The 24,393-nt window shown below is 46.5% G+C and overlaps 3 protein-coding genes across 3 annotated transcripts in view; 1 reads left to right on the forward strand and 2 right to left on the reverse strand.

Annotated features, from left to right (window-relative positions):
* The first annotated feature begins 1,585 nt into the window (after window positions 1-1,585).
* Window positions 1,586-7,545, forward strand: ube2m (ubiquitin conjugating enzyme E2 M). Its single transcript, XM_031728655.2, has 6 exons — window positions 1,586-1,868; window positions 3,638-3,732; window positions 4,055-4,093; window positions 5,944-6,047; window positions 6,152-6,215; window positions 6,331-7,545. Exons 1-6 carry the CDS (start codon window positions 1,754-1,756, stop codon window positions 6,469-6,471), a joined length of 558 nt encoding a protein of 185 aa, XP_031584515.1. The 5' UTR covers window positions 1,586-1,753; the 3' UTR covers window positions 6,472-7,545.
* Window positions 7,546-8,806: 1,261 nt separating this feature from the next.
* Window positions 8,807-22,715, reverse strand: LOC116311518 (E3 ubiquitin-protein ligase TRIM39-like). Its single transcript, XM_031728653.2, has 13 exons — window positions 22,618-22,715; window positions 16,349-16,466; window positions 15,519-15,962; window positions 15,164-15,268; window positions 14,684-14,779; window positions 14,333-14,566; window positions 14,061-14,259; window positions 13,889-13,978; window positions 13,093-13,119; window positions 12,815-12,841; window positions 10,611-10,786; window positions 10,376-10,531; window positions 8,807-9,847 (listed from the first exon to the last, which is right to left on the reverse strand). Exons 2-13 carry the CDS (start codon window positions 16,457-16,459, stop codon window positions 9,650-9,652), a joined length of 1,863 nt encoding a protein of 620 aa, XP_031584513.1. The 5' UTR covers window positions 16,460-16,466; window positions 22,618-22,715; the 3' UTR covers window positions 8,807-9,649.
* A 938-nt stretch (window positions 22,716-23,653) lies between these two features.
* utp18 (UTP18 small subunit processome component) overlaps window positions 23,654-24,393 on the reverse strand; it is a 14,511-nt gene continuing 13,771 nt past the window's right edge. The window contains exon 13 of the mRNA XM_031728652.2: window positions 23,654-24,125. Coding sequence (XP_031584512.1) covers window positions 24,101-24,125 — 25 coding nt within the window. The 3' untranslated portion in view covers window positions 23,654-24,100. The remainder of the gene's footprint in view (window positions 24,126-24,393) is intronic.

Raw genomic sequence — 24,393 nt, forward strand, 5'->3', positions numbered from 1 at the left:
CAACTAAAACATGCTGGTGAATAATTTTACAGCTCATAAAAACCGAGATTTTTATTTTTATAAAGAAACACAACAGCGCTGATTCTTGTGTTCACCACAGGGTTTATTCACAATACCGGTATGTCTTATAAATATTTTATTCCATAAAACACGTTTCATTTTTCGTTCCAGCTTTACATTAGATTTGATTTACTGTGTCATTTTTTCCCAGTGCATGTCTTCTGTTTTTATTATTTACTGCCATAATTTTACATTTGACTGTGGTCACTGTCTGCTGTATGAACAAAGTCATGTGATGTGTGGAGTACTGTTCTATAAAGAGAATGAAGCCCGTGAATGACCTTCTTCTGTGGATTCAGACACTCGGTTATAAGCATTTCCTCAGAGGGCACAGTGGCTCTGTTGAAAGTGGATCTGTGATCTGAGCTCCAGCTCAAACCTGAAGGTTCACGTCTGTGACGACGAGCTCTGCTGACGGTGTTCTGACTGAGTGACAGCCAGCTGGACGTTTCCTGGCATAAAAACGGGATTTATGCTGATGTTTGCTGAAGCTGACCCAACTGTGTTTATTTGGTCCCGAGTTTGTCTGGGTTGGAAGCATAACTCACAGATGCTGGGACTCCTCGCTGTAATAACTGCAGACTACACTGAATCATCACACTGCTGTTTTTTATTTACAGTGTTTTTAGTCTACCTGCACTTTCTTGGTCACATCCACCTGGATCCAAACTGTCAGCAAAAGGTCAATGTTTTAAATTCCACCTTCCCCTGTGCTGCCATATCAACCCCACCTGTACTTACAGGCAGACAGTTATGGGACTCTGATTTAATACGAGCAGACTGCACGAAAAACTAGTTTTATTTTTGCAAGGCTGAATTTCTGCAGACTGCAGCAAAGGTAAGCACAGCCAGCATGAGCCTCACTGACTCACCTCAGGCTGATTCTCAGTTCAGAGACATGAAGTTGACTTTTAGATGAACGTCCTGCAGAGTCTGTCTCGGCATGCTTGGTTCGGCTCTCCAGCCTCAACATGACACTGATGTACACATGCATGGATCAGCAACCACAAGCCAATAACATAACTTGTGATTCTGCATAACGAGTGCTTTTACTTTGTCTGCTTTCAGGACACGTGCCGTCTCCATTCCTGTCCGCCTTGAACAGCTTCAGCTTCGGGTCACGACCCCTACAGCTTCAGAAGGAAGAGGGTAACTGCATGGAGCACCTGTCCTGAGACAGGAAGCCTACACGTCCACATCTCCACCGGGCTGAACTGGAACAGCAGCACAGAGGCCGGAGGTGCTGAGCACGCTCTCCTCCCTCACTGAGGAGACAGCTGTTCATCACAAACACCTTCAAACTCATGTTCAGGTGCTTTTCATCACTTTTGTTGAACCCAGAGTTTTTAAAGCTGGGTTTACCTGCCTGTGGCCCCCTCACTCTCTCCAGCAGCGCCCAGACCATCTCCCGATTGTTTTCTTCTGGCACCAGTGGACTTTCATGCGCTTCAGAGCAACACACACACACACACACACACACACACACACTCTCTGCTCTCCTCCCCTCCCCTCCCTCCTCCCCCCCGCTAGCCAGCTCGCTGCTAGCTCCGCTGCTAGCTCCTCCTGCCTCCGTGATCAGACGCACCGGCTCCATTCACATCACGGTGCTGTTGGGAAACCACCCCGCTCTCAGACCCTCTCAGACCCGCTGACGGCTCACAGAAGGGACGCCTCGTGTGTCAAATAACTGAAGATGATTAAGCTCTTTTCCCTGAAGCAGCAGAAGAAAGACGAGGAATCTGCTGGAGGAAACAGAACCGGAGCCGGGGGCAAGAAAGCCAGCGCGGCCCAGCTTCGAATACAGAAAGGTAGGCTCTGTTAGCCGAGAGTTACCCACCGGCCACGGGGCGACACCGAACCCACGGGACCCAGGGCTCTCAAACCCAGACCCGGTGTTGCTGTAGCTCACTCGGGCTAACGGCTGGCCGACTAACTGCGGCTGAAGCTGGTGTTAGCTACGGCTGCTAGCCCGGCTGTGCTACATGAAAACAAAACGCAGGCTAAAGGTGTTAGCACGCAGCTAGCAGCAGCTAGCAGCAAACAACACGAACCCGGAACACATCTGCTAACAGCTAACAGCTAACGCCGGACAGCCGTAAACACTGACGGCTAACGGCAGCTAGCCTCTAACTGCTGTGTCAGTTCCGTGGGGTCCACTTCTACTCAACAGCAGGTGAGGTAGGAACACAGGGACTCACTGGAACACCTGAGCACAGCGCCCACCTTTCTGACCCGCTATCCTCCTCAGGTGCAGGTCAACCCGAAGGGCTGCAGGGCGACAGGTGAACGCAGATCAGAGCCCGGCTTAGACTGCAGGGTTAGAACCAGGCTGAACCTGTGTGGTGGATCACAGTGGACTCTGAGGGTCCTGCCTGCCTGTCAGACGCCTTGTGAGTCACCTTGTGTGGGTGACCAATAGGAAAACAGGCTCAGGTCCCTATTCTCAGAGTCCAGCTCACCTTATCAGGATCTGTCTAAATTATCAGCTCTGTCTGTCTACTTTGCAGCATCTGACCTGGACAGGTCTGAATCCCTTCTCAACTTCTAAGTGATCTGCTGGAATGGGCCCGCTGTTTTCCATGGATCTGATTGGCTGGTTTTCGGTGGTTTCACACCTTTTGGCCTCTTATCTGGAGGATAATCGGAGCAGGAGTGACACAGGCCAAAAGGCTGGGCGTTGATGCCCCAGCAAGCACCTGTGTCCGGGAAAAAGCGCGTGTTCCTGACACCAACCACCTACTTCTTCTTCTTCTTGCCTCCACCCACCTGATGAATGATTTATGGGGTTGCAGAGATTTGGGGTCCTCAGGGTATCTGTAGGCCCGTGGTTCTGGGTTCCAACCTGTGTTTAGCATCTCTCTGAGACCTGAGCGACCACCTGGGCCCGCTCTGTCCCACCACACGGGATCAGTGCAGTTCTGAATATGGTCCAGATGTTTTGGTGCCTTAAACAACAAAAAGGGATCCAGTGGTTTCAGAGTCACCCCCTAAACCTGCGAGAACATGTTTTTGTTTTTTACATTTGGAAGTTGTTCTTCCACATTTTGGCAAAAAAGTTTTGACACATAAAAGTTGATTAGATTTGTTTCATAATGGTCCTTTTATTTCTTTACCTCGTGGGTCTAGGCCGTTATTTCTTATTGATGCTCATCTAAGTTGATTAAGGAGGTTTGTGTTCTTTTCTGGAGGTTATTGAGATTTTGGAGGTGATGACATTTTTGAAGTCCTAAAGAACACAATATGTGGAGATTTTTAAGAATATTTAAAGAGGTCCAGAGGTTTTAGAAGTCATTAAATGCCAAGGTGAAATGGAGAAATGCTGAAGGAGGTCTTGGAGAAGGTCCCAGTTGTATCTGAAAGTGTTACAGATGTTGTTCTGGACTTTTAAGTCTTTTGGGACAGTTCAGAGTCTCTTGTGTCAGCACTGCTTTTTCACAGGTCCTAGCATACAGACAAGGTATTTAGAGCTCCAGATGTTTTCGTGAGCCTCTGAAAAGTGAAAGAAGAAGAGATGAAGGAGGTCTTTGATTCCCGAGGACGAATCAGAATCAGTAACATCTGTTTGTTTGTTTTTCAGACATCAATGAGTTGAACTTACCAAAGACGTGTGAGATCAATTTCCCCGATGATGACGACCTCCTCAACTTCAGACTCATCATTTCACCAGACGAGGTGTGTGTGTGTGTTTTCATTCAGAGACGTGATTGCATAAAAACTTTATTCCTCTCTGACTTTGAGGACAAACACCTGTGAGAGCTGCAGGTGTGCATCAGTAACACGAGCAGTGCTGTCTGTAAAAGCAGTGAAACACCTCCACCTGTGAGCGCAGGTCCGGTTTCAGACGCTGCTACACCAGAGCCGATTGTTCCCACTCATGTGGCACACAGGTGTATGAAACCTCAGGATGTACAGAGTGAGGATGAGGGGCTGAATCGGGAGATGAAGATGATGCTGAGCTAACGAGTCTGCCTCTGTTTGTCTTTTTGTCTCTCAGGGTTTTTACAAAGGAGGAAAGTTTGTCTTCAGCTTTAAGGTGAGAAACAGCCGTCTCTCTTTCTGCTCCACCCTCGTCTCCACTTCCCTCTGAGCTCTTTAACCTGAAATAATCCTGAAACAGTTTGACCCTCAGCAGCCTCCACTGGTCTTCCAACAGGTCTCACCTGTGTAAAGTCCGGCCCACAGCGCCCTGAGAACATCAATAAGAGGCTCACTAATGTAGCTCCATTAGTTAATCATCACTTTATTTATGAATTTGGCTTCCAATGATGATAAAATCACTTTTTTCTTCCATTTTCTCCACGAGGCTCTTGTTTTCTCTGGTGTTATAAATCAGGTGCCGCCTTTCACTCAGTGTTTAGATGTCCTCATGGTTGAGCTGTAAGAAGTGAAAGTCCTGAGGTTTCTGCAGGTTAGCCCATAAAGGACTAGCAGGTGGATTCCTCTCTTAATCGCTGACAGACTCGTGTGACGTTCCACGGTCCTGCAGGTCTCCCGAGTCCACCTGGTCTTCCTGCTGGCCTGCCTGCAGACTTCCTGCGGTGGCGGCTGCAGGCCGGTAGGAACGCCGGTGGGGGTCAGGAGAGGAGGCTCGTCGCTGATGATTTACAGGAAGACAAAGAGATGTTTTGATAAGCGCGTGGCTCGTTTTAATGCGTTTAAATGATAGTTTTTATAGTTCAGGATCAGGGCGGACCGTCACCGTTGGCGATGGTCAGTCGTCATGGGCATGGATGTTCTTGTTCCAGGCTGAGGTGACTGTACAGCAAACTCTAAAACTCTAAAAAACAGGTTTGAATTAGTGTTGGAGTTTCCCTGCTGCACACAGGGCCAATAAATGAACACACCACCACTAACCTTTGGCCACACAGCTCAGTCTTTGTCTCTGACCATCAGACTCTTCTCCTGGAGGCATTTGGTTCGTCCATGTGGGCAGGTACACATTTTGATTTTGGAGCAGGTGCTTCTTTCTTGGTCGGCACCCTCTCGGTCTGTGGTGATGTGTAACTGGCTTCACTGTGGGTCATGGCAGGCTTGAGTCTCGGTGGTTCCTGAACATCCCAACCAATGTGGTGTCATCTGAGGGGGACAGTTTGGGTCTTCTTCCAGGCCAAAGTGGTGACACATCTGAATAACCTGACCTTGTCAAAATAAAACTCGCTTAATAAAAGACGTGTGTATCTGAGCCTGTGTGGATCAGAGAAAATCCAAAACAAATGCAAACTTGTTCTTTAGAGTCATTGAAGGAGTCTGCTGTACGTCATTCAGCTCAGGGAAGTCCAAGGAGCTCGGGAAGAAAGCCAGCGGACTTGTGTTTGGTTGTTGAAGACGTTTCATCTCATCCAAGAAGCTTCTTCAGCTCTAAAAGCAAAACACTCATCTGCATCTAAAGGTCAAAGGTCACTCTATCCAGGATGCCAATGTTCACATTCGCCACCTACACTGCAGTCTGAGATCCTTCCCAGACCCCTAACGCCCACTCAAAACCTGCATCAGGGGACTTCAGTGGGTCACATGATGGGGTGGGGCAAAGTCTCACAATGGTTCCAAGACATCTGCTGATAATGACCCACACCCTTTTCACACCTTGGCTCATGTGATGAGTCACATGATGAATACTCTTAGGGCTACTCCCACTAAAATCTGGGACAGAGAAGCTTCTGGGATGAAACATCTTCATGAGCCTGTTCTTCCAACGATTTTTGCTGTACAGTCGTTCCATCCTGACATCCACGCCTGTGATTGGCGCAGACTTCTGACCTCACCTGTAGAGGTTCCTAATCTAATCTCAGCTCAGAGGGTCTGGCGGCATCAACGCCGTCATCGCCGGAGGCTCGTTAAGAAGCAGGTGATCTGACAGTGTGTGTGTGTGTTTCTGTGTTTCAGGTAGGACAGGGTTACCCCCACGACCCCCCAAAGGTAAAGTGTGAGACGATGGTGTATCACCCCAACATCGACCTGGAGGGCAACGTCTGCCTAAACATCCTAAGGTGTGTGCGTTCTTAAAATCAAACTTGAGGTCACACTAAGGTCAGACAGGTGAGCGTTTCCAGGTGAGGTCTGCTGCTGCTCACCTGTTTCTTCTTCTCCACAGAGAGGACTGGAAGCCCGTGCTGACAATAAACTCCATCATCTACGGCCTACAGTATCTATTTCTAGTGAGTGCGCATGTTTTCTCTTCTGTGGCTCAGTGCTGCCCTCAGCTGGTGAGCGTTTTGTAACGAGATATTTAACGACGGTTGTCGCCTTTTCCTTCCCCGTCTCCCCCCGCAGGAGCCAAACCCCGAGGATCCGCTGAACAAGGAGGCGGCAGAGGTCCTGCAGACGAACCGGCGACTCTTCGAGCAGAATGTCCATCGCTCCCTGAGGGGCGGCTACGTGGGCGCCACCTACTTTGAGAGATGTCTTAAATAACTTGGCGTCCCATCATCCTCTGAGCTCCCTCCCATCCCACCTCTCCCCTCCCAACACCTTCACTACTTCTCCCCCTCCTCCCCGGTCCTGCTCGGTCCTGCTTGTTGGCTGAAGCAGGAGCTGTGGCGACAGGAAGCAGCACGCCAGAAGACGCTTTTCTGTTTCAAAACAAAAGAAGAACCTCATCCTCCCCCTCTGCCCTCTGCCCTCTCCCCTCCCCTCCCGTTTCTCTCTGTTTAACTTCTGAGACGCAGCATTGAACCGTCGACATGCCGCCGCGGGACGCCAACACACAACATACACCTGAATGGACTCAAAAAAATGGCTGCCAGCAGACGGCCGCCGATAATGATGATGATGATGGACGGGGGAGGGGGAGGGCAGGGTGGTCAGTGATGGCCATGATGCTGGTGATGATGATTATGATACCCATGTGATTTTTTTTTTTCTTTGTTTTTGTTAGTTTTCGAGTTTTTGGCGAGGGCACCTGACGTCAGTTAGAATGGACCCGCCCCCTTGTTGGTTACAAGTCCACTAGCAGCAAACTCCAAACCCTCGCCGCTTCAGTGTTGTATGGACACTTGTGGGCGGAGCTTGTGACCACCTGTAGGCGGAGCCTTAAAGCCATCTGCTGCACATGCAGGTGTAATGATAATGTCAGCACAAGGGGAGGGGCTTGTAAGAGAGGACGGGGCCTTAAGCACATGCTCCATTTTTTATTTTTTTTCTTCTCCAGCATTTTGTGGGTGCCCACACCAGAGGGGGAGTGGCTTGTGGGAGTGGGCGGGGTCTGTTAGCAATGCTAGGAGATGCTACATGTTTTTGATTTTTGTGTGTGCCTACACTGGAGGGAGGGGCTTGTTACTCCGCAGGTGGTGTGGAGGTGGATCTTGATTTTATGTGAGGGGCTTGTTAGTGCCATTGGGCTTAAGGTGGTCACATGATGCTCTGCAGGTGTGGCGGGTGGACGAGTTTGGAGTTCGCTGCTAGACGGAGACATGAAGACATGGGTTGGTGGGCGGAGCTGTGTGAGATGGGTGGGGCTGTTATAGGGTGGGAGGGTTATGTTTAAAGGCTTGCAGGTCTGGGGGCAGGGTTATGGGGGGAGGGGGGTCGATTTTCATTTGGGGGGGGTTGTGGGTGGGGTTAAGGGGGAGGGGCTTAAAATGTTACGATTCTATTGTGTATATTGAAACCCCGGCTGTTCACACTGACTGCAGTATGATTTATGTTAAATAAAATATGAAGTTGAATGATTAGAGCTGCGCTGACGTCACTTCCGTCCTCGATCGCCACAGATGATGTCACCAGTTTGGGGGGAGAAGTTTGAAGATGGTCAGGTAAGGCTCTGCGGTGAGCTCTACGCCTCGGTGGTGTAAGGATAACGTGAAGCGTGAAGCTCGTGGTGCATATTTCTGTGCTGATGTTAATACCTGAGCAGACGCCTCAGCACCCTGAGACCCCGCCCTACGGTAGTCAGCTGATCGTGGAATACCTAGGAGGAGAGACAGCGGTGCTGGCGTGCCATTTCAGCACCACGCTTAGTTTCAGTGAGCTTGTTACGACCAGGAGCTGGAGCTGTAGTAACATGGGTGGGACAGTAGGGGGGACTGAGCTAATAACCTGCTATTAGGAAGTTGTCGGACTGTCTGGCAGGTCGGAGCACACAGCAGACGTTTGACATGTGAAAGGTTTAAACAGGGACATGATTTCTGTTTCAGCGTCACTGATGACAACCATGGACTCGTGCAGCGAGCGTGCGTTACCTGGTTCTTTTAATCTAATAACGAGTGTCAGGAATACATTGTTTAAAAGCATGTGACTTGTTCTGAGCTCAGATTGGTCCTGAGATTGTCCTACATCAGAGAAACAAGCTGGAGCAATGGTGGTCAGCAACAGAAAGTAAAACAAATCATCAGAAGGTGAAAATGAAGAAATGACACGAAGAATTTCTGATCAGAGCTGTGAGGTGAGGGTCGGGTCTGGACGCTTAGAGGGATTTTGCGATTGTGGTGTGACCCCAGATCTGGACCTTGACCTGCTGGCTGTGGGGTGCATCCATGTAAGGCTGGTCTATGGTTATGTGGCACATCGCCGGTGTAGGGGTCCTGCCCGTCTCTAATCTGTAACCCTCTGACCCTCTGAAGTCTGGATTCCTCCATCTGCTGACGGAGCTCATCCAACACCTGTACCGCCCCTCACTCACCAGCTGCATTCATGTCAGACCTTTAACACAAGATTTTATTGTGACATCGTTTATTTTTGATCACAGTAAGTTTGTGTTTCAGCAACATGAATAAAAACAAAACAAAAAAAACCCACCAGGTCAACAACCTCAGTTCTACTTTTCTTTATTCAACAAGATCACTTTTATTTCCAACATTATTCGACATGTCTCAGAATCTACAGGAAAAACAAGCTTTACAGTAAACGGATGTTCATACTTCCCAAAGTGGCGTCTGCCAACAATCCGAGGTCACACTGAAACGTTTGTTTTTCATAAAATATTCTGTCAGTTATTAACTATCACCATGGCTGCAGTTCCTCTGATGTCCACTAGAAGCTGCTGCGCCCACCCCCCGAAAAAAAGGTTGCCAATATGTTGCCAAAAAAGGCAACACATTTAGAAAAAAGATGAAAACAGAATTTAACTATTGTTCCATAAGCGGTTACATTAAACATGTGACGTATTCATGACATCAAATATTTCCTTTGAGTTTAATAATTTTATATTTAATATTTATTATTTCACGAAATCTCAGTAAAGGTTTAGTGTTACTAATCTTTTAGTTTTACAGCGTTACAAAAACAAACTGGTTACACAAAGTGAAAACTTATTCTTTATATCATTTTAATTTTTTAAAAAATTGGTTCCCTCGATTCATTTGATGTATTTTTATGACCATATTTACAAATTTAAGAAGCAGCTCTGGCTGTAAGAGCACATCATTCTTCAGTGATCAATATTACAAAAATCATCGGCTGTCAGGATCTAACGGCGACAAAACGAGACAAACATCCTTCGTTGTTTCAAGTCTCACTGCAGAGTCTGGAGATCAACGTGAGGACTATTCGACTCCACCCGCAGTTCCTCTCAACTCCTCCCTCTGCTCTTAGTTCGCTCAGCGTGGACCCTCCGGTTGGTCCTGGTTCTGGTCCCAGTCCCTCAGGCCGGGTGCTACAGCGTGGTGAGGAGGATCAGGGGGACTTCTTTGTCTCCGGTCCCCAGCAGAGGAAACATCCTCTCGGTGAACTCAGTGGATGTGTGGAAGCTGTAGATCTCTGAGCCTGACTTGACGTTGTAAAAGGATACCTGACCCTCCTCCACGTCCAGGAACACACCCACCTGTCGCAGCTTGGGGTGGTGACCTTTGACCTGCAGGTGAGACGCAAACAGTTTGCGATTAAGACGAGTTGACAGAAGCTGCAAACTGTCAAGAAGCCTCAAAGTGTGGAAGCCCACTGGTGCCAAAAGACACTGTGGCATTTTTGTATTTATTAAAGGACTCAAAGTTTAACTGTTGCATTAAAAACATAAATGACGGTGTGAAAATGAAGAATCAGTTTTTAGATTTATTGCTTTTTAGAAATAAAAACCAAGTTTTTGGTATGAATCTTAATTTGAATTTTTTTATTGCGCTTTACAGGATGGACCTGTTTGTATCCTTCTTGCCTTAAAATTTTGTCATTAACACACGATAGAATTAATTTTATTAGATTTTAAAGTTATTAAATGTGTGGAAATGATTTTGGGTACTTTTTGCGATAACTTATTTCAATTAAATTTAGAGATTTTATATGTTAAAGTCATGCTGACCAAAATAATGTTTAAGTCTGAATGGCTGCTTTCTTGCGGCACCAGTGGCCTTCCGTACATAAAGTGCATGTGAAACGTGGACTGGACCTTGGTGAGCGGCGGCGTGGTGAGCGCCCTCAGCTGGCTGCTGCTCCACCAGATGGCGTAGTATCCGTGAGACGGGCACATATCGAACAGACCCTTCCTCTGAGCCGACTCGCTGACCACGCCCAGCTTCCAGTCCTTATTCTCCCCAACGCACACCTGAAAAACACACCTGAGATCAGACTTGGATCCTGCTAACCATTACTGAACCCAGTCCCAAGGTCGGTTGGGTCCTGACCTCCCAGTAGTGGCGCCCGGAGCTGAATCCCTCCTTGGCGAGGATGCAGGACCAGACGTCAAACCTGTGCGGGCTGTTTCTGTAGAACTGCAGCTTCTCTCCTCTCTTCACCTGCTTACGGTCCTCGGACAGGATCAGGAAGGGATACGCCGTCACCGGGTTCAGCGTCACGTCCTCTGGAAGCAACAAGCACAGGTAAACATAACAGCAAGGCCCCTCTGAAATCGTCATCACAATGGCTGAACATGCAGGAACACTGAAAAACTCGATCCAGGATGATCCCGACACCTCACCACAGGATGAGTAAAGGTGGACTTCTCCTATTTGAGCGCTGGAGTTTCATATCAGTGATCTCAGAGTCAGCTTCAGTAACCCTGTGAGTCTGAAGATCAGACCACAGAGGCAACAAAAGGGGAGGAAATGATGTCGTAGAGAGGGCACATACCCTTTACGGTCGACTCGACTACATGAGTTGCATCTGCCTGGCAATTATGAAGGGCAGCCAATCAGAATGTTCAGAAGATGAAGAGAGCACCTGCGCTGAGGCCCAGTATCTGATACAGGAGGATTATTTTGAACTGTGAATCATGCAAAGCTCCTCTACAGTCCAGAAATCAAATATACAACGCTGGATCCAATGAAGCACCATTACTTATCTTTGCTTAGAAATATATAACTTGAAGACCTCACCATGAGGCTAAACCTGCAGTTCCTCTGATGTCCAGCAGAGACAGCAGTGAGTCAGCCCCCATGTTCAAACTTTACAGCAGAAAAAAACATGTTTACAGCCTGAAACACAAACTGTGGATCATTTAAAATGTGCTTTATTAGGGGGCGTGGCCTCTGTGACTGAAAGGTGGATGGTGACACAGGCGGCTAGCTTCACCTGAGCTGGACCTCTGGACCGTGTTTGGGCTGTTTAATGAGATCATGTGACCAGTAACGTGGCTGTTGTGAGCAGTGGCGGTCCTAGCCTGGGACCTGGGCGAACACTCCCACATAATTTCCTTAGGGATTAATAAAGTATTCTGGTTGTTTCAGGATGACCTGCCATTATCCAATGACACATCTGCTTACCTGTATCTTTTGCTCGTTTCTCCTCTTCTTTTCTCTTTTTTCTAAAGTGATCATCTGATGGCTTTGAACTCTTCTTGTCCATCTTCCGTTGGTTTTAATTTTGCACTCCAGTATGAACACCCATCCTCCAACCCAAGGATCACCACAACATAACCTAACAGACCTACACCTTAGTTCACAGAGTCACTTTGTCTAGGGTTTATTTCTGGGACTTCGGACAACCCAGGATTCAGATCATGAATACATAATGGGCTTGGATTTACAACATTATGAATGAAATGTGCTCTATTTGGAAGCAGCCGGCCCCCCTCCCCTTTCGACAGGTTATGTGTGAGACTTTAAATCATCAAACTGTAAATTATAAATTTTAAATTGTTATTGATCCCTTTACCCCGAGTCCTAAAGTTTATATTTATTTTCTTACTCTTCTTATAGTTATTGTTTGTTTACTTGCACTGCTGTAACTGGAGCCTCGTCGTCTCGTCTCTCTATATACTGGACTGTATGTAGCGGAGATGACAAAGTTTACTTTGACTTCAGCAGCGCGCAGGCGCACCGAGGGCTCTCGCGCTCACTTTTCGTGTATAGAATTTCGAAAAAACATCGGTGCAAATTATAAGTCTGTATCATTATGTCTGCTGTTTTCGTGTTTGTTGTTTTGTTTTTATTTTGTTTTATTTTGCGAGTTGGTTATTAGATGCTGCTCCAGCCAGCCAGAGAATCCCCCGCCGCCCCGCCCTCTCCGCCCTGTGCCGCAAGCAGCAGGCGCACCTCGCAAACGGAGGGCGCCCTTACTCCCAGCAAACGGGCGATAGAAAACCGATCGGTGCCTACGACATTCCCAATATGCGCTGGCTGACGTCGGGGCAGCATGAGTACGAGTAAATTTTTTTTTTTTTGCCGATGCCCGTGATGCCGCCCCGGGCAACCGCCCGTGTCGCCCGTATCAAAAACCGCTACTGGCTGTGAGGTAACTGTGGCAACAGAGCGTCTGAGGGGGCGGAGCCAGAGTGTTTTAGTTGGATGTTGCCGAGCATTAGCTGGCAGCTGTCTGTGTGAATGCAGTTATAACCAAACCCGACTGCATCAACCGAAACACCCAGAAACCAAAACGCCGAAAACCTCACCCATGTAGAGTCGGGCCTTCTTGTATCCTGTAACAACAAATGAACACATTTCATCAGCAATCTGAAACAAGCTCTCATCTCTTCACAAACCTCCCACCGCTCCAGCTTCTCCAACAATCACCTCCTAACAACTCAGTGTTTTTATCGTGTCACTTCATCTTTGTGTCAGCATTTTAAAAAAATCTGTTATCTTTGATTTGATTCATAATTTCGTTATCGGTGTCTGAAAGGCTGACGGTGAGCATCCGTGTCTGCTGCACACTCACACAGGTACGTACCTGACACCTGTTTGCTCTTCTTTAGGTCTGAAAGTAGACAGGAAAACACTCAGTTATTCTTTCACAATAAAAGCCCCACAACTTGTTACTCATTTCCTCAACATAAGGAATTGTGGGGTGAGCAACACTTCCCTAAACAAGTCAACCTGTCGAGGTAAGCATCATGTTATCACTAAACAAGTGGTTCCCACAGCAGAGACAGAGACACTGTGGACATTCACAGGGCACAGGAAGAAAAGTGAAGTAGGAAAACTTTAAAATAAATAAAGTGGTGTACAAAAGAGCCAAAATACTGCACATCTACATCTGCTGATCTGAAAGTTTGTGGTTCAATCGTGCTAAATATCACTGGGCATGATACTGACCCCATCAGTGTCCACGTGTGTGGACATGTGAGGACAGGAAGCGCTCAGTGCTCAGAGTAGACCAGTGCTATATAAGAACCGGTCCATAGTTTCCTCTTTCATATGTACACAGAGTGCAGTGAGGTGATGATAATATACATTTATAATCGGCATGTGTTTTAGTGCGTGGTGTCCTGAGTGGACCTGCAACAGCGCTCCATCCTACAGTGTGGCCATAACTGTCTGCTGCTGACGGAGCTTGCTTCCCTGACTTATTCTGGCTGGATAAATTCTTTCCCTCAGTAAGGAGAATAGAATAGAATCACTCTTTATTGCAGGGCTCCACAGAGGAGTGGTTCCTAAGTGCTTGGAATGATTGGGATGTCGGGGATTTGAACCCGGAATGTGGCACACCTGCAGGTAGATACAGGAAGTGACCTCTGACCTCTCACCTTTCAGGGACCACTGGCTTTTCCTGAGACTGGCCGTGCTGGCTCTCAGACTGAGCATGCTCTCGGCCGCCATCATGTCACCGGCTGAAACTGAAACAGGTGAAAGACACGACTCAGAGGAAACATCTGGAACCCACCATCTGCAGACTGTGCTGTAACATCTGGAACTCACAGGAGTCTGCTCGGGATCCTCGGGATCCTCGCAGTCCTCGTGAGCGGATCTCCCCGGTCCGGATCTCCTCCATCTTCTCCTTGACCTCGGACAGAGCGAGCTTCACCTCGCCCAGCTGGAAGTGGAGCACCAGCTGCGAGTCGTCGTCCGCCTGGGCCTGCTGATCCTCGGCCAGAGGAGCCGTGGTTGCCTCGTATGTCTGAGGGAGGAAGAGGGGTGATGAACAGGGCCTCTGTCGTGATTCTGGGATCGGTGGCTGCAGGCGTCCTCACCTTCAGGAAGGCGATGTGATCCTGACTGGTAGCCTGCGCCTCCAGTGCGGCTCTCCTCTCTGTCAGCAGGCTAAGCTCCTCCTCCAGGCGGTTCACCATCCCCTCCCCCTTTGTCATCACAGCATCCAGCTGGGTCTCGATCCCGCCCACAACATGAGACCGGATCTGGTCCAACGAGCCGGACAGGTCGTCCAACAGGTGTTCCACCTCGCCGCGCTCTCTGTCAGCGTAGCTCTGAAACACAGACGGGTTCAGATGTTTGGTGAGGAAAGAGCAACAACGCCATCATCCTCCACCTGCTCCACCCGCCCCCCCACGGGTTTTTACATAAGGAACAAACAGGTGTGTCACCTGGAGGTTGTCCAGCTTCTTCTTCAGCTCCGTCACACGGATCTCCTTCTCCTTGATCCGGTTCAGGATCTCCTGCTCGGTCCTGGACACCTGTTTCTGAAGACGTAGGCGGACACAGTTGATTCAAAGAGCCACAACAAAAATCACTTTGGACCAAACGATGAATTTGACTTTTTGTATTCATCTCTAAGGATTTATTTTCATTCCAGAATGTTTTTTCATCATTTTAAAATCTTTGTTTTTCATCATAAATAAACAAAAAAAAATCTTAAAAATTGCAAAAATTGATTAATTTCAAATAAAATTTACAAATTTACAACAAATAATGTATTTAATAATAAAATAAATGACGAATTGTAATGAAATGTAATGAGCAGCATTAATAAACATAACAGCCAACCAAAATAAGATGAAATAAAGAAATTGAATCAAATTACTTTAATAAATGGCGTTCCCAGGAATAATCTGGGATATTTGTACCTGCTTGCTGAGCCTCTCAGTTTGCACGGAGACGGTTTTATGCATCCGATGTTCCTCCAGCACGCAGATGGCACAGATGCAGCTCTCACACGTCCTGCAGTACACCTGCACAGGTGAGCCGCTCATCAATGCAGAATATGAACTGATATGGAAATGTTTTACTTATGTGATAAAATAAAATCAGTTATTAAAATAAAACAAAATAATTTTTAAATTTGTTGAAAATATATCAAATGTGGCAAAATATAAAAAAATAATTATTGTAACATCTGAAAATGACCATTTTAAAATAAAAAAAAAATATTTAAATGTTACATAAACATCAAATCAAGTAATCATAGAGAAAAATGAATACCTCCATCAGGCGCCGGTGGACGGAGCAGGTGCGGCCCCTCAGGGCCTCCTGGGGGTCCATCAAGGGGTGTTTGGCGTAGAATGGCGTAGTGTGATGTGGCTGCACGTGCTCAGTGCAGTAGGAGGCGGTGCAGGTGAGACAGGAGCTGACGGCGGGCTGTTTGATTCCCGTACAAACGTCGCACCACACTACGTCCCCGTTCGCCTGAGCCGCTAATGGCGCAGGCGTCAGGAAGGGGTTGGTGTTCATGGCGCCTGCCATCGCGGCGCCGGGCGTCCCGTTACCGAAGGGCGACGGTAACGGTGCATAGTGAGTCTGTTTGTACTTTTCTGCGATCTGAGCGAAGACTTTGTTGATGCTGAGTTGAGGACGTCCTTCAAACTGATGTTTGCACAGTGGACAGGTGGACACGGCGCTGGACGCCCAGTAACCACCGATACACGCCTGTGGGCACAGGACGCACCGGTAACCCACTGCACCTGAACGCACCCCCAGGTGGTTTTCTGTTTGCATTACTAACACTGCTGCAGACCCTGTGATTGGTTAGTTCTTAAAATGCTGTAAAGCAGGACGAATACCTGACCTGCTGAAAACAGCAGCTAATCAACACCATCATTGTAACAACAACAATAATAAACAACAACAACACTCAGAATCGAGAGCAGCTTGTACAAATGAAGCATTTCAGGATGCGACGAGCAGCAGAAACACGTCAATGATCACAGATTTGTTTACGTTTTCTGATTATTTTCAGCTCGGTGAACCTTGAGCAGCAGCTTCCAATCCCACGCACAGCGCCCCCTCTGCTCACACCTGCAGGTGGGACTCACCTGGCAGAAGTTATGTCCGCAGGGGGTGGAGACGGGGTCGGTGAACAGGTCGAGGCAGATGGAGCAGGTGAGCTCCTGCTCTGTGAACAGCTCCGCCGACTCCGCCATCATGCTGCTCCTGGAAGAGGACACAGAGGGGGCGGGGTTTAGGATCAGGCGCTTTAACATCTGTAACCTTCCAGAGCGTCACCGCCCGGCGACCCAGATGTTCTGACTGATAAACTTCAGTCAGAACATCTGGGTTTCCTTTACCATCGCTTCACCGTAACGATGCTTCATGGCCACCAACCACACCTGTGGGTGCAGCAGCAGACCCGAGTCTGTGGGTGTCTCCCACAGCTGTGACACGGAGCAGGTCATGTCAGGCTGCTGGTGTTCGACGGTCTTCAATCATCAAATCCACTAAACAAGATGCGCTGCAGGAATGAGCCGCTCCACCCACAGATGCTGCTGCATATCAATAACCCGGCTTTCCAGCGTGTCAGGTTCATTGCCATGAAGCAGCGTTGTGGTGAAGCGATGGTGGAGCGGGCGGAGGAGGAGGCGATGTTTATCTGCTCAGACCTGCAGGACACCCACACCAAACCGCATTCCTGCTCCAATCCCGCTGAACTCTGACCCAGAACCACAAATACCAGCAATGAGTCAGAGCCCGGGGACAGACAGGTGGTCAACACCTGCTCAGGCCTGGACAGGTGGAGAGGGCGGGGCCAGCTGTTTACAGGAACCTGCTCTTTTGTGTTCCTGTGAGGTCACAGGTGAAGCTTCCAGGCCTTAAAAGATTAAAACTGTGTTTTTAAGCCGACACGTGAAGCTGCAGTTCAGAGTGAAGCAGGCTGAGGCGTGTCTGCGAGGAGAGGCTGACATGCGGCGGCGGGAGCATGGCCTCGGCGCCCTGCAGCATCATGCTCAGTGAGCTCCCACTGAACTGGACACTCTGGATGCTGATGGAGAGGCAGCCGAGTGAGTCGGGTGGGCTGCTGCGCCTCGGCCTATTTCCTCCATGAGGTTTGAGTTTGGGATTGGTCACAGGAGATCGGCAGCAGGTTTATTCAGCTTCACTGCGCTGGAAGAACTGGTTCTGATCGCGGTGCTGATAATAGCACGACCGCCTCGGCTGCAGCGTCACCGTGATCCTCCAGTTTGTCTTCATGCATGCTCAGTCATCCAGGTAAGGAAATCCTGAAAGGTTGATGCTGTTCGTCTGGAAAACAGCACATCCAGACGAACAGCATCAACCTTTCGGGGTCCTCCGGCTTGTTCGAGCAGCTCCACCCTTCATCACTCTCAAAGCCAGGACGCACCACTCCTCTTCATCAGAGGCCGAGCAGCGAGTGTGAGGCGATTCATGTCTGATGAGATCATTTCAAACAAACTCACCTCATCTTCACTCTGAGCTTCAGCTGATTTCATTCCCATCAGGACCAAAGCGTAGCTCCGCCAACATCTGGAAACACCTGCACATCTACACTGTAAAACACTCTTAGAGCACCTGATCCCCGTGGATGGGAGAGCGCTCACACACCCTTTTATAAACCAGTAAAGTAGTCCCGAGTTCCTCGTGACAGAACAAACAGGTCAGGTGTTTGGCCCTGATGATTTTGGCTCTTTGGATGAGAAACATTCAGATTTGTTTTTTATTCCCCGTCCTCCTCCATCAGGGAGTCTCACGTGGCGGTCTGGGTCAGTTTCACTCTGGTATTAAGTTGGATGTCCAGTCTCTGTCTGAAAGAACGCTTCCAAAAATTCCCCAATTCCCCAATCCAGAGCTGGAGCAGTTCATCGTTTCTGGAACATGTAAAACAAATCCATCGGGAAGTTTCAGAGGAATCCTGATAAAAACCAAATCGTCTGCATGACGTCTGTGAAGTATGAAGTCCACACCTGCACACCGAGGAAAAGTCTGCTCACTTCAGAGAAACATGGCCGCTGATGATGAAGCAGCACCAGGATGGACTTAAACGGCCCACCTGTTCTTAGCCACACCTGCACAGGTCACCAGCCAATCACAGGGCTGTTTACCACAGCTGATCCTCAAGACCAGGGGTCCGTTCTTCGTACCTCGCTTACTACATCCAACATCAAATCATCGCGCCAACTTTGAGCTCGCTAATCCGGTTCTCTGAACACACCTGTTGTTGACGATTAGTACAGCTGGATGAAGTAATGTGAGATCACTGGGTGGCTTAAAAGGGGCTACGCATCGATAGTAGAAACATTGATCGGCAACCCTGTGATTGGTCGGCGAAGATGTCGAAGGAGCGCGCTCAGTATTTCACGGCAGCAGAGCAAGAACTCTTGATTGAGGGATATCAGGAGTTTCAGAGTTTAATTAAAATGCAGGGGAACACTGCAAAGGCTGCAAAAGCAAGGAGAGACGGCTGGCAGAAAGTTGCTGACAAATTAAACTCGTAAGTAATATATTATATTATATTACATTATATCCTCTTCCACATTAGAGCCACAACAGGACCCACTAGAACATGGGAACAAGTAAAAGTGAAATATAAGAATATTCTACAGAATGGTAATATTTATCACTTATATTGCTTTTAGTCTCTTGAAAAGAGACCCTGCAATAATCTGTTTGTTTGTTTATAACAGCAACCAAGAAAAGGGCAGAGCAAATAAAGACAGGTGGTGGTCCTGCACCCCCCTCGTCACACCCGGCTTTTTGTACTGTGACATTTATTGACATTGTGGGTTTTTGTGTGTAGTTTTACATAACACTCCATCACTTTTACCTGTTCCCATGCAAGGGGTGACTGAAGCATGCACAGTAAGTTGGGATATAGATAGATAGATAGATAGATAGATAGATAGATAGATAGATAGATAGATAGATAGATAGATAGATAGATAGATAGATAGATAGATAGATAGATAGATAGATAGATAGATAGATAGATAGATAGATAGATAGATAGATAGATAGATAGATAGATAGATAGATAGATAGATAGATAGATAGATAGATAGATAGATAGATAGATAGATAGATAGATAGATAGATAGATAGATAGATAGATAGATAGATAGATAGATAGATAGATAGATAGATAGATAGATAGATAGATAGATAGATAGATAGATAGATAGATAGATAGATAGATAGATAGATAGATAGATAGATAGATAGATAGATAGATAGATAGATAGATAGATAGAGATAGATAGATAGATAGATAGATAGATAGATAGATAGATAGATAGATAGATAGATAGATAGATAGATAGATAGATAGATAGATAGATAGATAGATAGATAGATAGATAGATAGATAGATAGATAGATAGATAGATAGATAGATAGATAGATAGATAGATAGATAGATAGATAGATAGATAGATAGATAGATAGATAGATAGATAGATAGATAGATAGATAGATAGATAGATAGATAGATAGATAGATAGATAGATAGATATATATATATATATATATATATATATATATATATATATATATATATATATATAGATATATAGATATATATATATATATATATATATATATATAGAGATAGACAGATAGACAGACAGATAGATAGATAGAGAGTGTTAAGTAAATAATACCCTCACGGGAGAATCGATATCTCTCTATGAGCACACTGTCGCGCTGAGCTAAAGGATCCCGTCTATCCCGCAATATACGCTGAATTCTGTAAACTCTCCTTATCAATCTTGCACCTTCCTTGCTCGCGTACAAACGGACAGGACATGGCTGCGACAGACTTCCCAAATCCACCTTCGCTTTTATAGCCGTGGTCTCTCATCTTGATTACACGAAGTAATTTACTATTACTACTCTAAAATATGAATTACATCCGAAATAATCAAATACATGAAATAGAATGATTACTAGTACATTTCCCTTTTTTTAGGAAATGACCTGTATGTATCTGTATGAATAATAAAAGAATCAAATGCTGCATTATCTTTAGTTACATTGATAATATTTATTTATGGACAAACAGTGGAGAAATATCGCTCTTGCTTTCATATAAATGCAGCGGACATACCTGAGTGGCCGCGATCTAATCCTGTTTACATAAAGTAAACCTGCTCCCGAGCAGGTTTACGCTTACGGATCTGTTGCTATGACAGCAAGTCCCGGATGAGCTTCGGAGAACCGAACGATCCAAGATCACGCGAAATTGTCAACATTCAAATCCGGCTAACTTACTTAGCGAGGTACGAAGAACGGACCCCAGGGTTGGCTATTGATTCACAAGGTCCCGATTCAATTTGATTCGATTCAGTTTTGACTCATTCAGTCAGAAATATCATAATTCTGATAATTTATCAGTTCATCTCCATATTTTCTGTCTTTGTATAACACAAAGCTGACACTGTGAGACTTGATCAGAGGTGTGAGCATCACAGCAGAGACCTTTGTGTCAAAGTCACTGAGGATAAAACAGAAACTCATGAAGCAGATTTTCCTGGCCTGGCTTTTTAAAGCAGATAAGCTTAAAATAAAACCACGAATCAACATGTGAACATGACCTGAAGTTTACATTTGTTCAGTGTGAATAGCAGAGATGAGGCTTTGCTGTCAGAGGCCAACAGCACTGAGCACAGCAGGAGACTGGTGCGTGATAAACAGAGAATAATGCAGAAAACAGAGATGTGATGGTAAACTGGTCTCTGAGTGCACTGAGAGAGAGAGCTGTGCAGGAAGTAACAGCCAGAGTCAGAGGGAAGTAATGACGATGTTTATCAAACATGAAGCGTAGTTTGATCTTCTGCTGCTGGTTCGGTCAGTTTTGGTCAGAGTGATGAAACCTGCAGCTCAGAATCTGTGAGCGGTTGGCTTTCATCCCGACGGCGTGTCTGTGGACGATCCACGCTCTGTGTTTACATGTTTGTGCTGAATCGATTTAATAAATCCCCCCACCCCCACTCGAGACCATGTAATACGTTTATTATTATTATTTTGATTTTATTTTGTAAAAGCTTCCACCTGTAACTTCGTGTTTTAATGGTGGAGGTGCAGCTGAATCTGTTCCTGCATTATTTCCAGAACAGGAAGTGAGAGCTGAGTGGAAACTCAGCAGCAGCACAAACATGTCCAACATGTCGGAGCGTGGATGCGACCACGCCGCGCGATAAAAGGTTGAGCCTGCCCCGAGTGCTGCACGCAGACCATCGGAGAATTTAGACTCATTAACAAACACCTGTTACGTGTTTCATCACGTGCAGCTCTGCGTGTCACAGTGAGTCAGCGCTGAGATAAGATCAGCACATGGAAATAAGTCAAGTCAGAGTCATTTTAAATGAATGTAACCGGACAGATTCCCACAGAACGCCAGAGATATGAAAACAGTCTAAAAATGTGATCATCAGTTAAGTTTGTTTGTTTCAAAGCTTCAAAATGAGCAGAGAGTGAAAAAAATACTTCATGTAACTTCAGATCATCTGAATTTCTGGGTTAAAATTCTGAGACAGCAGTAAGAACATCCTGAACTCTGGGACGGCGGCGCTTCGGTTTGGGCTAAATCTGAACCTGAGTCCATCCTCAGGGCGTCTGTGCGGCTCGAGGCAGCCACCCAGTCTGACACCGCCTCCACTGGGGCGGGAAGGCGTCGTCAGGTGTCTGCACGCCGCCGTAGCAGCACGTCGTCGGTGGGTTAGGACCAACGCGTCCCACTCAATCAGGACAAACCGCGAGTGAAGCTCAGCAGCTGTTTGTGGTTTCGGTTTAAAGGCGCCGCTGTTCCATCAGCACACAAAGACTAACTGTGAACCCAGCAGCACCACAGCTTCACTTCTGTCTCCCACTAACAGCTGCTCATGTTTAGTGAGCGACAAGGTGGAACAGGAAGCAGAGAAACACCTTTACTCGTCACAGCAGCCAATCAGATCCTCTCTATGACCCAGAAACTTCAAACATTCAGACATCAGCGTGTCTGCAGCTCAGTCTTAGTCCAGACTGAAAGTAAAAGCTGGAGCTCAGGTGCGAGCCTCTCCACAGGTGCTCAGAGTCGATTACAAACAGGTTCAGACTTTGGTTGTAAAGAATTTGTTTTCACACGTCAGGTTAGACGTCTGAAATCAAACCTACAGCAGGCTCCACCTGCAGCTCTGACTCAGGAGGCCAAACTCACAGAACACCTGCACAGGTGCGCTCGCCTGACCAATCAGAGACACAGCCAAACCTAAACTCTCTCAGCCGCTCGAGTTTCTGGAACACGTTTTTGTTCCTGTGATTTCAGATCAGTCTGTGAGTCCAGATCATTCTACGTGAAACAGGGAAAAGTTCTTACCTTCCTCTCTGTCAGGTCAGCCGTTTCTGGATCCTGAAACTCTGGTTAGTGCTCCTCTGTGACGTCAGCGTGGGCGGGGCCAACAGGTGCAGAAAGCCGTCAGGTGAGTTTGGTGGGTGGAGATGTTTGTTTATGCAGCTGGGAGGTGAGATTGTTGCTCCTCCCACTTTCAGGCACATTTTAGCATCCGATCGATCGGAAACACGATCAGATCGGATCCTTTTATTGGTTTTTTTAAAATGTTTCAGTCACAAACTTTAAAAACGAAGAAACATTAAAATGATCTTCTTATAACTTCAATCATGTAATCAGACTTCAAACGAACCCAAACTAAATGAAATAACAATAAAACAAAAATGCATCTAAATTATAGCTGATGAAACAAATGTTAGTAAACAAATGTATTATTCAATAAAATAAATGTTATAAAATAAACATGAAATAAAACATCATTGTTATATTTATTTATTCATTTTTAATAAAAGCTTGAATAAAACAGAAAAAAATCTTTCAAACTTTATTTTCCAAGAAGAATTTGACCTTTGACCTCTGGGACTGTGATGGCAGCAGGTTGGGTGATGCCTGGCTCAAGATGACCAAGTTAACGTGACGGCTGGGAGCGCTGACGAGTTTTTGGGAGTGACGCGAGTTTTTCATGCTTCGGCCTGAAGGAGGCGGACGGACAGGACCGAGGACATTCCTGCAGCAGCGCGCGAGTGTGTGTGTGAGCTGGTAAATCCAGTTTGATGGTTATCTTCCTGTCATCTGATTGGTCACTTCTGCGACTTCCTCAATGCTGACTGTTCATGAAACAGCTGTTTGCTGTACGGAAGCTCAATGATGCCAAAACAGCTCAAAAATCACTAAATTCACTTGATGATGTAATCAAATCAAATCAACCAGTGGATCAGTGGAGACGTCACCTGTGTGCGAGGAATTATGAGACAAACTGTAGAATTTTATTATCTACAAATTTGGCCTTCCAACCTGACCCGTATGTGTCATAATGACCCATTATACAGAGAGAGTGTGTGTGTGTGAGAGACCCTGTTTTTATTAGACGATGAGAGCTAATCAGTGATTTCTGTGATAGTCTTTTGTAGAATCTTATTTACAATTATTACAAACCTGCAGCAGTCCTTAAAGAATTCATCTTTAATTAAAGCTCACTGAGATGTAATTTGAACTCAAATTGAAACTTTGTGTTTTTAAGACAAATAAACAAAAACATTATTTCTATGATGACAGTTCGACAGTTTGTCAAATCTACATAAAATGTTTTTTCTTTCACATTTATGTATTTTGACGTCAGTGTTTCATAAAACTGGTTTTGAACAAACGGAGGAAACTGCAGGGATCCTGAGTCTTTATGAAATCACATCATACAAACAATAAAACAAACTCCGCCTCCTGCAGCTGATTGGTCCTCTGCAGGTTTCAGTATTTACAGAAACAGTCCGATTCGTGCTCGAAGCTCCTCCCCTCAGAACTCTTTGTAATGCAGCAACCTGGAGACAGAGAGCAGGGTCAACGTTAGCATGTACGGGAACGTGACACGCACACACACACGTAATCGTCTCACAGAAGCCTAAGTGTGTCCAGCTGAGGTCAGTGTGTCATGGATGTAAATGTGTGTGTGAGACTCGCTCCAGCGTGCTCTCAGCTGTTCCAGCTCTTTACCACACGGGGGCGCTCTTCACCCCGAGAACTCGCTGCAGCTGCTTCAGTCACTTTGTAAGAGCAATGGTCTCTCCAAACGGGAAAAACTGGATTTCA

This window comes from Oreochromis aureus, linkage group 4, assembly GCF_013358895.1.
Source record: "Oreochromis aureus strain Israel breed Guangdong linkage group 4, ZZ_aureus, whole genome shotgun sequence".
NCBI classification, from domain to species: Eukaryota; Metazoa; Chordata; class Actinopteri; order Cichliformes; family Cichlidae; genus Oreochromis; species Oreochromis aureus.

Coding starts and splice junctions, on each gene's coding strand:
- ube2m (XM_031728655.2), top strand. CDS start 1,754: ATGATTAAGCTCTTTTCCCTGAAGCAGCAGAAGAAAGACGAGGAATCT. Junction 1,869..3,637: donor CCAGCTTCGAATACAGAAAG/GTAGGCTCTGTT, acceptor TTTGTTTTTCAG/ACATCAATGAGTTGAACTTA. Junction 6,216..6,330: donor GCCTACAGTATCTATTTCTA/GTGAGTGCGCAT, acceptor CTCCCCCCGCAG/GAGCCAAACCCCGAGGATCC.
- LOC116311518 (XM_031728653.2), bottom strand. CDS start 16,459: ATGATGGCGGAGTCGGCGGAGCTGTTCACAGAGCAGGAGCTCACCTGC. Junction 15,269..15,518: donor TCCACCGGCGCCTGATGGAG/GTATTCATTTTT, acceptor TCACCTGTGCAG/GTGTACTGCAGGACGTGTGA. Junction 14,780..15,163: donor CTGAGAGGCTCAGCAAGCAG/GTACAAATATCC, acceptor CTACGTCTTCAG/AAACAGGTGTCCAGGACCGA.